Raw genomic sequence first — 14,184 nt, forward strand, 5'->3', positions numbered from 1 at the left:
AGGCCATTCACCGTCACTGTTGCTGCAAGTGCACTTGGTATATCTGCTTTCATTTTCATATCCCAGGAAATACACTTTGGATTTCCCATTAGGGTTGGCAGAATTAATACTTGGATTTTCTGGGCAAGAGCAGGTAAACAGAATCTATGTGGACCTTTTAATAATTTCTTTCTTTCATCTTCCTGTGGCTAATCTGGCTTCCTATGTAGCTGGTACATCCATTTCTCAGGCCCTCGTGCAGATCTGAGAAGAAGAGGAGGAGGAGGAGGAGGAGGAGGAGGAGGAGGAGGAGGAGGAGGAGGAGGAGGTGGAGGAGGAAGGGGGAGGCTTGTCTTTTTTGTGTGTATTTTGAATGTGAACTGTCTCCCATAGACTCATGTATTTGGACGTGATCCTCAGCTGCTGACAGTGCTCAGGAAGGCCATGGAACCTTTAGAATAAGGGTTCTCCATCAGTGGGTTGTGAGCCCTCTGGCAGTCCACGGACCTTTTCACAGGAGTCACATATCAGATGTCCTGCAATATCAAATATTTAATCTATGATTCCTAACAATAGCAAAATTACACTTCTGAAGTAGCAACAAAACAATTTTATGGTTGGGGGTAGGTGTGTGGTCACCACAAGCTAAGGCGCTGTGCTAAAGGGTCACAGCAATAGGAGAGTTGAGAACCATTGCTTTAGAAGCTTCATGGGGAGGCAGGGACTTAAGGTTTTAAAGCTTGGCCCTGCCCTCTGTCTGCTTTGCCCCACTCTCTTCTTCCTGACTGTGGATCCAATGTGACAGCTGGGTCCCTGCTCAGGCCATTTGCTCTTCTTACCATGGAGGAATGAGTTCCCTCGAACTGTGAGCCAGAGTAAACCGTTCCCCCTTTAAACTGTATTTTTTTTTTTCAGGTATTTTTACCTCAGCAAAGAGAAAAGTAACTAATCTACTCTGCGCCATCCTCTGTCTTGTGTTTTGGTTCATTCTTTTCTTGTATCAAAACAAAAACAAACAAAAACAGAAAATCAACCTCAGAGATTATTTGTGTTGGGCAACTCCTGGGAAGAAGGCTTTCCCTGAAGTGTGGTTATTATACCCAGAGACACTCTGTTGGAGAAAATGGACTATCCCCTTCCCAGCAATTGTCCATTGCAAATAGCTTCTTGGGTAAGGTTGGGACCGTGTCCATTTCCTCTGCTCTGTGCTGGGATTTTGTCTGATTTGAATCTGTTCATGTCTTTCATGTGCTGCCAAAGCCTCTGTGAGTTCACATGTGGGTCAGCCCTGGTGTGTCTGGCAGTTATCTGCCACCTCTGGCTCTTATGGTCTTTCTGTCTGTCTGTCTTTGTCTTTTCCACATAGATCCCTGAGCCTTGAAGCGTAGGAGTTTGATGAAGACATCCCATTTAGGACAGGATCCTAGCTAAAGCAGTGAAATTTATCATTTGTTCATGTGATGTTATTCTCTTTCCTTAATGTTTCCTATTCACTCTTTGAAATACAGCTTAAGTACCACCCACTTGGAGAAGGTGTCTTTGACCCTGTTTAGTAAATGTCATCCTCCCTAGCTTCATCTGTCATGACTGTTGTCATGCATTGGTACTGTAATCATTGTCTCTCTGACTTCCACATGAGGTTATTGAGGTCTGGGATCTTGTTTTGACACAATACTTGCACATAAGAGGCTTAGGTATTGTTTATGAATGAACACATTTTAAGTATAGCTTACCATGGATAAAAGTATGCTTTGGTTTAATGGCAGGACTTTAGAATCCATTATTATACCAAGTGAATTTTTAATACTACAAGAATTATGTGAATGCAGTGATTTAGACTTGCCTAGTCTTAAGAACTAAGAAAAAACAGAAAATAAATGTATTTTCTCCTATATTTTTTTTTAAACAGAGATTACCAGTCCTGCCTAGAGATCCCATCTCGGTAAGCTTGAATTAGGGTTGTAGGGTTGTAGGCTCTCCTCAGCTAAGGCACCACAAGAGTCCTCAGTTCTTGTAGCCCTCTACATGGCACCGCCCATATAAAATATGCATCTTCCGTTGCCAGAAAAATAAGACTTATATCCTGATACAAGGTGGTATGATACATTTATAAGGAAAGTACTTGCTGGATGTGGTGGTACACGTTTATAAGCCCAGCACTCAGGGAAACAGAGGCAGGCATATCTCTGTGAGTTCAAGACCAGCCTGCTCTACAAAGTGAGTCCAGGAGAGCCAAGGCTACACAAAGAAACCCCATCTCAAGCTCCCTCCTTCCCCCAATGGAAAGAAAAAGTACTCAAGTAGAATTCATGTTCTTTGTTCACACCTTAGTATTTGCCTACATTCCTCCTAGCTCCCTGGGTCTGATGTAGAATATTTGTGACTAAGAATGGCTTTCTCTAACATAAATAGAAGGGGCATAAGAGAGCTTCTACCCACCTGCTGTGGCTCATCACAACGCCATTGTTTGGGGATAGAGATAAGAGAAAGTCACAGAGTGTAGGTTGCTTTGGATATAGGAGGGATTTCAAATACACAGAGCTCCACTAGTCTCACTGATACTTCTGCGTGATGTGATTCTGAAAGCTTCTCTCCCTCCCTGAAGAGTGGCTCTTACTGTTTGGTGGTAGATGGATTTTTATAGTTATAAGGTTTAGAGAATGATCTAAGAAGCACTTGAGAAAAATTATAGTAGGGGAGCAGGGGGAACCAGCCTGCGTGGGCTATCTGGATTATGAGTCCAGAGAATGAGGCCTGAAATATGAGGCTTTCTCACATGCTGCTGCTGGGAGTTTTGTGAGATGAGTGTAGTTTCTGGAGCATTAGGTTATCAGGTCCTGCTCCCGGCCTTTAGGAGGCTTGGGCTACAAGGTCAGTGTGAAGTAGGTAAAGCACGTGACATGTGAACAAAATACAGGTAGTTTGGACCCATGATGGGGATACAGCCAGGCAAAGGCACCCATAATTTGAAAATATTGCAAGTCAGAATGTATTTAGTGTATCTAACCCAGCACACACCCTAGCTTAGCGACATCACGGGCTTGGGGTGTCGGTTGTTTATCCTGCCGATTGCACAGCTGATGGGGTCTGCGGCTTAGCTCTCACTGCCAAGCCTCCAGAGGTAATGTGTTACTACATATCACCAGCCTGGGATACGTACTCAGTTGACATATGTACCAGGATATGAACTCAGTTCTACCACATCCACATCACTTCTGTACAACCGTAAAGTTTGGGGGGAAAAAACCCTCACAAGTGAAGCATCGTTAAGTCAGGGACCTTTACAAACGGACTCTCACACATTTCATAATAGTTGGTCAGAAGGCTAGGGTGTTGGCTATGATGGTGAGTCAGAAAGACTACACAGCATGCTCTTGAAGGTGCTGGCTCTCCTAAGGCTCCTGAGCTCCAGGGAAGGCTTTTCATCTTCTCTTCTCAGGGATAGAACTGGGTTTGAGATAAAGATAAAGGCTTAGAAAGGAATACATCTTTGGAATTGTATGGCATCGATCACCAGTTGACAGGGTTTAGTAGGGTCCCACTAATGAGCAGTGGTCCTCGCAGTGCTTCTAAAGCCAGTGCCATTACCTCTTGTCTGTGAGAGGGACCAATCGGTTGGTTGGAATAATCTAGAAAATATCTCCATCTTTCCACCAGAAGGGATGAATTATGTTGGTTATCTCCAAGGAGAAATTTTTACAGCTTAATTAAACAAACATTTAAATCATCCTTTAAAATGTGCTGGATGATTGTGCTTACACTAGCTTTCTTTTTATAGATCCCAGGGGATGTCTTCAGATGTATGCATAAATCACTCAGTAAGCAAGTGTGTGCGGAAGGCTTACTGTGCGCTCCACATGGAGGCTGAGTTATTAACAGCAGTCCCTTGGTAGGAAGATTAATACACTGAGGTGATGCTTCTCCACTTGTACCTTACCAGGCCAGCAGCCAAGCACACAGAAATTCTCTACGGAAGGAAGACAACCAAAAACTGCAAAAGATGAAGCACGGACAACATCAGAAGGTATTTACAGGCCTTCCTTGTTAGGGCACCACATGCTGGTGAAGAGAAACATTTAGACTGTTGAATAAGGTTTTTTTTTTTTTTTTTTTGAAAAGCCGACAACACTTTATAAATGTAAGATGAATTCTGGGTCTGTTCTATGGAGGTGGCTCCTTCCAGCAAAAACTTATATATGTAGCCCTTCAGTGGCTTGAACTGTGCCGGCCATGATTGGTGGCTGGCAATTCCCAAAGAAGATGATAGCACACACAGGAACAATAAAATACAGCCAACCCCACGTGTTAACCCAAGATCCATGAAGTTATAAACAGCATCCAGAAAAGATGCCAATGATTTGAATGACGCGGGCGTTATGAAGCTGGTTTAAATGTCTGTACGCACGTGTGTATAGCACATGTGTACAGATGTGAAGCACTCCACACACTTTGAGCAAGAGAAATCTGCGAGCTTAATGCAGAACCTCCTACCTCCCTCATGAGCGAATTCCACAATTTAAATTTTCTAGTCTGGTAACCAAAACTGCTCAGGGTTGTGATTTGATGGTCAAACCTGCCATTGATAATCGTACTCAGATAGTGGAGCACATAGGTAATTGAAAAGAGATAGAGGAGTAAATTAAAAGCAAATACTTTTAATTGTATGGGCATTCCTATTGTATAGGCAATTCAATTCTCCTTGATTGGTTTTCACCATGAAACATGGGCTGTAGATTTGGTCTTTGAGGCTATGGCAGTTTGCCTTTCAGGGGAGGCTGTTTATTGATTTGAAATAGTCTGTTCTTCTCACTGATTATCTTTCAGGGAAATTTCCTTTTTGTCTTTTTGTATCTTAGCTAATATTTCCTGCATCTCATTGCTTTGAGCAGTTATATGTTGCTGTCTCTTTCTATGACTTAGTTTTCACCTTTCTGTGTCAGTGGTTTAAAATATATTTCTAGCGATAAGAGTGGCTGCTTTTCCTTTTTACCCAGTGTTATAGTCTCTTTTCATTGGTGGTTTGATATGTTTTTCTGTGGTTGGTAGTTCATTTGCACATATTTGTACTCTTGCCATGTAACTGATATTTCATTCAAAGTATTTTCTTTATTTTTATGATCTCTGGTCGCATTTTCTCTGTTGTGTTTATTAATCATTTCTCTCCCCTCCCCTCCCATATTATGAGAAGACTTACAGTGCTTCTATTTCTGTGTTTAATCTTGCCATACCGCCTTTGCTTGTCTTTTCAGATCTGAAAATGCAGGCATCTCTCTGACTTTCTATCTACGTTTATTCCCCTGCTCCATCGATGCTCACCATTCCCGGGACATCTATCAAATGGATTCCAGACCTGCAGGACCACTTCTCCATACAGCTTCATTGATTCTTTTGCTTCCTCCCTTTGCATCTCATTCTGAAGAGGGACTGGATCACCACACTGACCACATTCCCTCAGAACTCTGCGCTGTGCTTATTTGACAAAAATATTGAATTCATTTGCTTACCAAAACTGCCATTTGCTTTATCAGAGCAAACTTTTCCTTTATGAGTATAATATTCTCATCTCTCCACTGATGTAATTATATAAATATTGAAGTTTTCAACTTAAGATACCAACTGCATTCCCCCTATTTTATCTCGTATGCATTTGTTTCTTAATATCTCGTAATTCTTGCAGACACCCAAGATAAGGAGCCGCTGTCCTTATGTATGGTGTCTTGTTCCATGCTCTCACAGGTACCTGGCATACTGTCCTGTTTCTCTGAGCAATTTCTCTCTTCCTTTGTTCAGTGCTACTGCCTGAGGAAAGAGCCAAGCACCAAAGCGCCTGGAGTGCTCTCCGTCCAGGCGCTGGCCTTCAGCGTTCCCTTATGAAGCTCCTTTGGAGTTAACTGAGCACTAGTATATTCTGCTCATGTGGCTTTCCTGGTAACCTACCCCGTCCCCTTTACCTCGTTGTCCTTGCCTAAAATCCCTTATAGGTTGACTATTCTTCCTGAGTTTTGTGTGGTTATTGGTTTAATTTAGAAAGTGAAAAGACAACAAAGATAACCAGAAAACACTTAAACAAGTAGGACACAAAATTGTTATGGAGGCCATAAAAAGTAATACTGCTAGCATCTTACGGAAATGCATGCAGAGCTGTACATACAGAAAGGAAATTATAACTTTTGAATCCAATTAATACTAAAAAAAAAAAAAGACATGATTATGTAGCAAGGAATTTACAGCAGGAACAATGACTGAAGCTACAGGAAGTCATTAAGATAAGAACAGAAATTAATAACTTAGTAATTAGAAACTTTCCGAAGCTGTTTTGAAACTCCAGCCACGTATTCCACGCGATGAAGTCAGGGGGTGAAGGAATCTGCAGCCAGCACAGTCTGGGAGAGATTAAGTGCAGGAACGCAAACATGCAACTTTAGACCTGAGAGGCCAGAGAGGTAGCTTTGGGCTCTGGATTAAGCTCCAGGTGTGGCAGGTAAAGCTATGCTAATAAACTGAAAATCTACACGAAGTGAATGACTCTCTAGGAAAACACTGACAAATAGTTTAAAAACTCACAAAGACAAATGAAAAGACCTTGATTTATAAAGTTTTCTGGGAGTTCCTTACCCTAACTGACGAAGTTTAACGTTAGAAGTTCTTCAGAATTTTTACAGGAAAGATTTTTTTTTCTTTGCGCTTAGAAACTATTCTAGATCAAGGAAAAGGATTCAACATTTTAAGTATATGTGAACGTAAGTGTGTGTACATTCACACACACACACCGAGAGAGAGAAAGAGAAGCCCAGATCTTTTAGACGTAAAAGCTTCAAAAGGTAAAAGATTTAATATTGAAAAAAATGAAGTAGAATATTTATCTTAAATAATAACTTATCAAGACAAAATAGAGTTTATTCTAAGAATGCTAAGATAACTACATAACTATTAGAATTTTCTATATTTTATGTTTGTAATAGGAAGAATGATGTTCAGCTACATTTTAAGTTACAGAAACATGATAGGATTTCAAATTTGTCAGTTAAACAAAATTTTAATAAACTATAATAAAAAATATTCTTAGCATACATATAACCTTCCAAATAAAACCCCAATATATCAATCATTAGTGCTAAAATACCAGAAATGAGCAATGTAAGTATGCTCATAAGCCCTACCGTATAAACCAAGATCATTCTGTAAATTCTGACAGTGTTTCTCCAAGCTGTTTGATGGAAAGCTGTTAACAGTGCATGCAACAAGCTCTGGGAATTATCTTAGCCAACTTGATAAGGCAAGACATGAAAACTTAAAAGGGACTTTTCCAATTATTGGAAATGAGCTAATATTTATGGATGAGAACAGTTCGCCTACACAACCCAAGGGAGTTTGCTGAAGCATGATTAACCAGATTGAAGTCCAGATGAGGGGTGCTTACAGAGATTTTTTCATAAGGAAACTCTTTCAAATACCAAAGAGAATTGATCAGAAAATACAGTGAAATTAAAAAGGAGCTCAGGAACTTAGCTGTGTTAAAAAAAATGATTAAGTAGCTTAAAACAAACAAACAAACAAACAAACAAAGCACAACTTTCCTTTATCCATAAAAGTCCATTTGAATAACCAGAGATGGCAGTGTCCCTGAGTAGAAAAACTTAACACTGTAGTAACGACAGTTGTGTCCAAATTAATTTGTGAGTTCAATTCCCACAAAATTTAAAATACTCTGAAAAAAAATTATTTCTGAATCTAAACTTTGAGAGTAATGCAGAAATTAAGTGAGAAACTTTAGAAAAATATTACTGTCGATGTATGTGTTTGCTGGGGTGAGGACTTACAGTAGTGATAACAGCACAATGTAGGTAAACCTGGTGCGCTTACTGGTGACAGGAGAAACTAGGCCCTCGTGCACTGTCAGATCTCAAAAAGGAATAGTTGTAAATGGCATTTGTTTATTTTGACAAAGTGCCATGCTATACAATAATAGCCCAGGCTAGCCTAATGAACTTTGGATGATGAACCTGTAACAACACCAGGCCTGGGAAAGATAAGCATTTGTTCTAAGAAAATAATCAAAGATGCCCACAAGAAGTATGCAAATGTTCATTTTTTTCTAATGATTAATGAAATTTTGAAACAGTTTGTTCACTGGTAGAGGGCTGGAAGGCTCTGCAAGTCCATATGGTGGATACCGGCGTATTTTTAATGACAGGAATATGTTCACATTTGTGAAAACAAAAACATAGGTGCGGGCAGATTTTAAAAACCCGCCTCCTGTCAATGCACCTTGTGCGATGGCTTCCTCGCCCCAGCCTTGTCTGTTGTGTGTTTGATGGCGCTGTTATTTGCCTCGTGACATTCTGTCAGGATGAAATGAGAGGAAGCAGGTTGAGAGTTGATGCTAGGTCTGGCACATGCTAAGCTTGATAATGTGACCCCGGGCGGTAAGCTGTAATCTGTGGTGTGTTTAATCAGGAAGAAAACAGCACAAGGACTTGGTAAAGAGACTTATCTCTGGATGGGAGAGTTTTCTGAGTAATTATTTTGTTTTCCTTTACGCTTTCTGTGGTTTCTACATTTTCTGCAGTAAATCAAAGCTTCAGCAGGAAAGCAAAACAAAACAAAACAAAAAAACCAAAACACCACTTTTTTTTTTTTTTCTAAGCAAGAGAGTTAATGTGAACTGTTTCTAGGTGAAAGAGAATGGTGGAACCGATCGTGGAGTGGGATTCCGTTTGTTAATATTGGCACTGAATGACAGCGTGCTCTCGCGCTAGTCTCGGGGACCTTGGTCACACCCTGTATAATTTTATTTTATTTTTATAAATTTTCCTGACTATTCCACTCCGCCCGTCAGTGCTTATTCCCTTCCGTTTGGTAGGGCGCCTCTTACTTTTTCAGGATCCTTTCTAGCTTTTTTTCTTCATTCTTGCTGGCCAAGGTCATCTCTGTACCCCTTCTGGGAGGGAGCCTCAGTGCTAGGCTCTCTTGACGCTCCCATCCCCTCCAAGTCTTTTGCAGAAACATTCAAAGGCAGTACCTTCTTTTCCAGCCTCAGCCCTCCTGACTCCGCTGTGCTTTGCCTCCAGTTGAGCTGAGAAAGCATCCTCTCCAGGGAGAAATTCATCCCACCAGGCGACGGCGGCACTTTAATGTTTACATGAAGCAGTCAGGCTGAACCGTGTCCGTACACGCCACAGTCGGAATCGGACATGATTTCAAAGCCGCCCCATCTTCGTTTTCAATTAGCGCACACAGGAGCTGCTTTGGAGCCTGTGTTTTGCTCTAGCCTCATCCCTTCTCGAAGCTTCCGACCCTGCACACGCCTGAACGCGGTACCAGGGCTCCTCCGATCGTTTAGGGCCCTGGTGGTGAAAACATGTATAGAGCTGATTTTACCTCTAGCAGGAAACGCCCGATGTTCTACTTCTCAGTGCTGACGCTTGTTGCAGCTCTTCAGCACATGCTCCCTGCCTTCCGGCTTACCCTGTCGGCAGCAGATTCCTCACAGGTAACAGGCCACCAGCCCAGGGTTTACACGGTCCGTGGTCCATTCTTGACGCCTTGAGATGGTGCCTTCCCATTTCCCAGAAGTGCCCTCTTCCCCTGGAGAGCTTTCATGGACATACCTAAAACCATTGAATATTTGTTTCTCTTGTTTGTCTTTCTTGCTTTGCCTTTCTGTGTTATTGTTGGGAGTTAGGTTCAACACAGCATTTCTTTTGGCTTAGTTTCCTGGTTCTTCTTGGGTCGGCTTCCATCTTAGTGTGGTTTCCTTTGGGGAGGAGCAGTATTGAACTTGTGTTTGCACAAATCCAGGTGTCTGGGGAGTGGCTCCTACTTTATCATATATGTACGGCGGGAGATAAGGGTCCGGTGTGTGTCTGGTGTGTTGTGCATCGTGGCGTTTTGATTTTCCTCCCTTTGCAGTCTCAGTCCCTGGAACTGGAACAACTTACTTTGTACTTCCTCAACTGAATGTGGCTCTTCTTTGTGAGAACCCAAGTAAATGAGCCACAAATATGCTTATGAGGCGTGCAGACACAGCCTCGGCGGCTGTCAGTTCAGCAGAACAAATTAATTAGTTGAAATCATCTTTCCTGATACCAGAGAAAAATCGGCCTCTCTTTGGAATACACTGTGCTGATGATGGGAAAACAATCCGGAGATCAGTGGCGCCAGCCCCTCCCCTTCTGCCATCTGGAACAGTGCTCTCACACAGCGATGCCTCATCAGGTCCCTATCCCTGCTTCCCACCAGGTCTTTCTCACCCCATCTTTACTTCTGCAAGAGGGTGGCCCATGTCACCCCCTTCCCTGCCTCTTTCTTCCTCCTAATACACTAACTACTTGTTTTGTTACCTCTAAATGTTCAAAACTATACCTATCAGGATCCTTCTTAAAAAATTATTTGCTTATTTTAATACATTTTAATTAAGGTAGAGTTATATCTCTAAACAAAGAGAGATTAAGAAAGCAGAAGCGGCCTTTTACATGAATTATAAATCCCCATAGACAGAAGTAATAAGTACATAGAAAGATCACAAGACCAAGTGTATTAGATGTTAAAGCTGCCTCCCTCTATCCAGCTACTGTCCAAGTCCTCTGTCAATAGCAATGAACATTTTCTTGCATTTCTCCACAAAATATTTTAAATATGACATATGCAAGCATATAAAAGTTGAAATGGGGACACTAAAGAGATAGCTCAGTGGTTTATAGAACATTTGTTGCTTTTACTGAGGGATGTGGGTTTGATTCCCACCACCACCTACATGGTGGCTCACAGCCGTCTGTAACTCCAGTTCCAGGGACTCCCAACACCTTTTTCAAACCACCACAGGCACCAGACACACACACATGGTACACATACATACATACATGCATGCAAAAAAAAAAATGCTCATGCAAATAATGTTTTTTTAAAGTGGAAGTAGTTATTTGTGTACAGTTTCTATTTATGTGTAAGGATACTAAGAAAGCCTCTCTAGGAATTTATTTTTATTGTTTTGTGTTTTGTGTATGTACGTATATATGAATGAATGAATGTATAGTATGTGTGCCTATGTGCATATACATTTGCATGTATATAGACGCACATGTATGCAGGTATGCATATATGTGTGTGTTCATGTGAAGGCCAGAGGTTGATTGCGAGTGTTTTCCCTGATCACTTTATGCTTTAATTACTGAGGTAGGGTCTTGCACTGAACTCAGAAGCCAGAGCTGCCTGGGTCTTTTGATGCTGGGATTACAGATGGGCCACTATGTCTATCCCGCTTTTACACAACTCCTCGAACTTCTGTGGAAGGGCTTTCTCCACTCGAGTCACTGCTCTGGCTTTCTATCAATTAATGTATTTTATAGCCCTCCTCCCCAAGCCATACATTATTCTGTGTAACTGTTTCACAGAATTCCACTATGTGGATGGCCTGCTCATTCATTGTTGCCACAGAAACAAACAATACATGATCTCTCTTTGATATAAATTTATAAGAACAGAAGAATAGATAAGGGGACTAGAGCAAACAGGAGACAAGAAAAAAGATGTCTTATTCACTTTTTTTTTTTTTTTTTAAGGAGACATTCAAACCAGAACCTCAGACATGACAGGCCAGGGTTCTACACAAAGTCACACTTCTAGATCCTTAGCAAAAATCTTGTAGCTGAAGAGTAGATAGCAAATGATCATTGACTGAGCAAAACAGAAGGCAAAATTCCTATGCAAGAGGTGGTAAGACACAAAGTGACTGATGTGCAGGATGCGGAGGTACGTGTCCCCTCCACATGGCAACTGGTTAGTCATGCAAAGCGGCCAGCCCTGAGACCATGTACACAGTGACACTGTATAGACCCTGCAGGTTTTGTGTATGTATTGATAGACACGTATAGAGCAATGATAATCAAGGAATGTGAGAAGGGAGGCATGGGAGGTGGCCCAGGGGAAGGACATGGCGCTTGGAGTGAAGAACGGGAAGGGGAGAAGTGACGTAGTAACTGAATGTAATTGGATGTTGTGGTAATTAAATGTTTTACTAATCAAGTAAGTAATTAAACATCATAGTGATGTCGAAGTAGTTAAAATTTTAAAAATTGTTAAAAACAAAACAAAACAGAAACAAGAGGATGAATTGGAAACGTTGATGAGGAGCTGTAGGAGCCCAAGGTCTTGTCACACAAAATGTTGAGAGAAGTGTGTAAGAACGAGTGAGCATGGGCCATGTGAAGAGGGGGATTGGGATCCGTGTGAAGATAGTCATGAAGACATAAACCTTGTTCCATAACAGGAAATAAAATTAATACAACCAAAATTGATAAGTACAATATGAATGCTTATGGCAGAGATAATTTCCACAGATAAGCATAGGCACAGGAGAAGCTGAAAGGGATATGGAGAAAAAAGGAGGGCCAACACTAGTTTGGCTTTAGCCTGGGATGTCTAGTATGTGGTTCTGACGCTTTGACTTATTTTTTGAAACAGAGTCTAAATAGGTAGCTTCCACTAGCCTCAAATTTCGTCTTCAGGCTTTGGCCTTCCAAAGGCAGAGACCGCAGACCTGTGCTACAATGTCTGGCTATTTGACTTTGTAAAAACTGTGTTTTTATATAAAGGTCATAAAGAGGAAGTGGTAGGATATGTTCAAGGGTAGAGAGCCCACTTAGCAGATCCGTGGCCCTAGGTTTGGTCCCTAGGGGAAAAATGTGATCATTGTGGAAAAGTGAGGACTCTATCACTAGGCTTGGCATCCAGGTTCTTGGGTGAATGTTATGCATTATTTTGAAGACTGTCCATTTTTACCTCATTAGCTGAGGATGAACTAGCATGTACAGATGGGGAGGTGATACATTTATAAGTGTTTTTCTTTGGAGATGACCTCTGAATAAAGTTTAAAATAAAAACTCAGTATGAATTTTTAGTTTATTTTAGACTTTTTCTTTTTTTTAACCAGGAAGTGTGGTGGTTCTAAAACACTAGCCACAACCGTAACCATTCATTGGCATGCGTTTGTCAGGACATGACACTATAGTTTTGAACAGAAAATCTCTCTAGTTTAAAGGCTGGCTTATGAGTTGGGCCTAGTAGTGTTCTTTCTCTTACTTTTGTCTGTCCGTTGCTTCAAACTTTGAAAATAGGATTAAAACTTGGTCTTCCTGAGGTAGATGATAGGTGTTCAGGAAAATGCTGGCATTAGTCCTGTGGTCTAAGACTATGAATGTGAATGTAGTATCTGTGTCTTCAGGAAGTTACAACTTCCAAGAAGACATGGTAGAAGAATGTTAGAAACTAGAGACTCACGGTCTAACTATATCACATGATATAGTTAGAAATCAAGAACAACCCCCCCCCCACACACACACACAAGGATCCTAAAGTTCTGGTGGGAGAAATAACTTTTAAAAAACATAGGTGTAAAAGTTTGATGTTAGGGGAGAACTTCTCCTCCAAGGTTGAGAACACGTTACCAACAGAATCGCACTGCAGACTTAGAGTCCAGTGTTTACTTTTAAGTTGCAATGGATTTTTAGTAGGAAAGAAATGTTACAAAAATACTGAGAAATGGTATTGTATGATATCCTTAAAGGAACTAATTTGATTTGCTTTTCTTTGTAAGACACAGATGAGCCTGAGCCACATTGTATTTTCTTCCCTGTATTTTGTACATCTTGGTCTAATTTCTTGACCATGCACATTGGCTTTTTAATCTGACAATTTTACACTCACAGGGCTATTCTGTTAGACTAAGCTGCAATTATTTTTGCTACCTACTTATAGAGGGAAAAATAATTTCATGTCCAAATAGATTTAAGTAGAAATTTCAAAAGTGAAATGTTGCAACAGCTAAGGTTAAATGTGTAATTGATTTGGGTGCTTTTGGTACAACCGTGTTAATTGAAAACCATATATTAAAACTTTTATTGTTCCTAGAATAAATTACTGGAAACTAAAGGACAGCACCAAGAAGAAGAAAGAGCCCAGATCCATCAAGCTGAGCACCGGAGGTATAACTGGCCAATAAAATGAGTATCCTTGGCAAAATCAATTACTTACAAAGTTTTGTGGCATTTTAGGAAAACACTAGAGCAACCTTAAATAGTGCTCTGGAATCCAAAACACCTCTAAATCTTTCTTAATGTGTCATGGTGTATGTATGTGATATGCCAACTGCTACATATCTGTACATATATTTACTTATATACATACATGTGTTCATGCACACAGATT

General features: G+C 40.8%; 1 protein-coding gene across 5 annotated transcripts in view; it reads left to right on the plus strand.

Moving 5' to 3' along the window:
- Epsti1 (epithelial stromal interaction 1) overlaps positions 1 to 14,184 on the plus strand; it is an 89,027-nt gene that overhangs the window by 62,967 nt on the left and 11,876 nt on the right. The window contains exons 8-10 of one of the 5 annotated variants that reach the window (XM_021655697.2): positions 1,889 to 1,921; positions 3,920 to 4,003; positions 13,888 to 13,961. In XM_021655697.2, coding sequence (XP_021511372.1) covers positions 1,889 to 1,921; positions 3,920 to 4,003; positions 13,888 to 13,961 — 191 coding nt within the window. Of the gene's footprint in view, positions 1 to 1,888; positions 1,922 to 3,757; positions 3,863 to 3,919; positions 4,004 to 5,228; positions 5,610 to 13,887; positions 13,962 to 14,184 lie in introns of those variants that run through there. The other 4 variants (XM_060391476.1, XM_021655698.2, XM_060391477.1 and 1 more) reach the window with 4 other exon arrangements.

Source organism: Meriones unguiculatus, chromosome 9 (assembly GCF_030254825.1).
Source record: "Meriones unguiculatus strain TT.TT164.6M chromosome 9, Bangor_MerUng_6.1, whole genome shotgun sequence".
NCBI lineage: Eukaryota > Metazoa > Chordata > Mammalia > Rodentia > Muridae > Meriones > Meriones unguiculatus.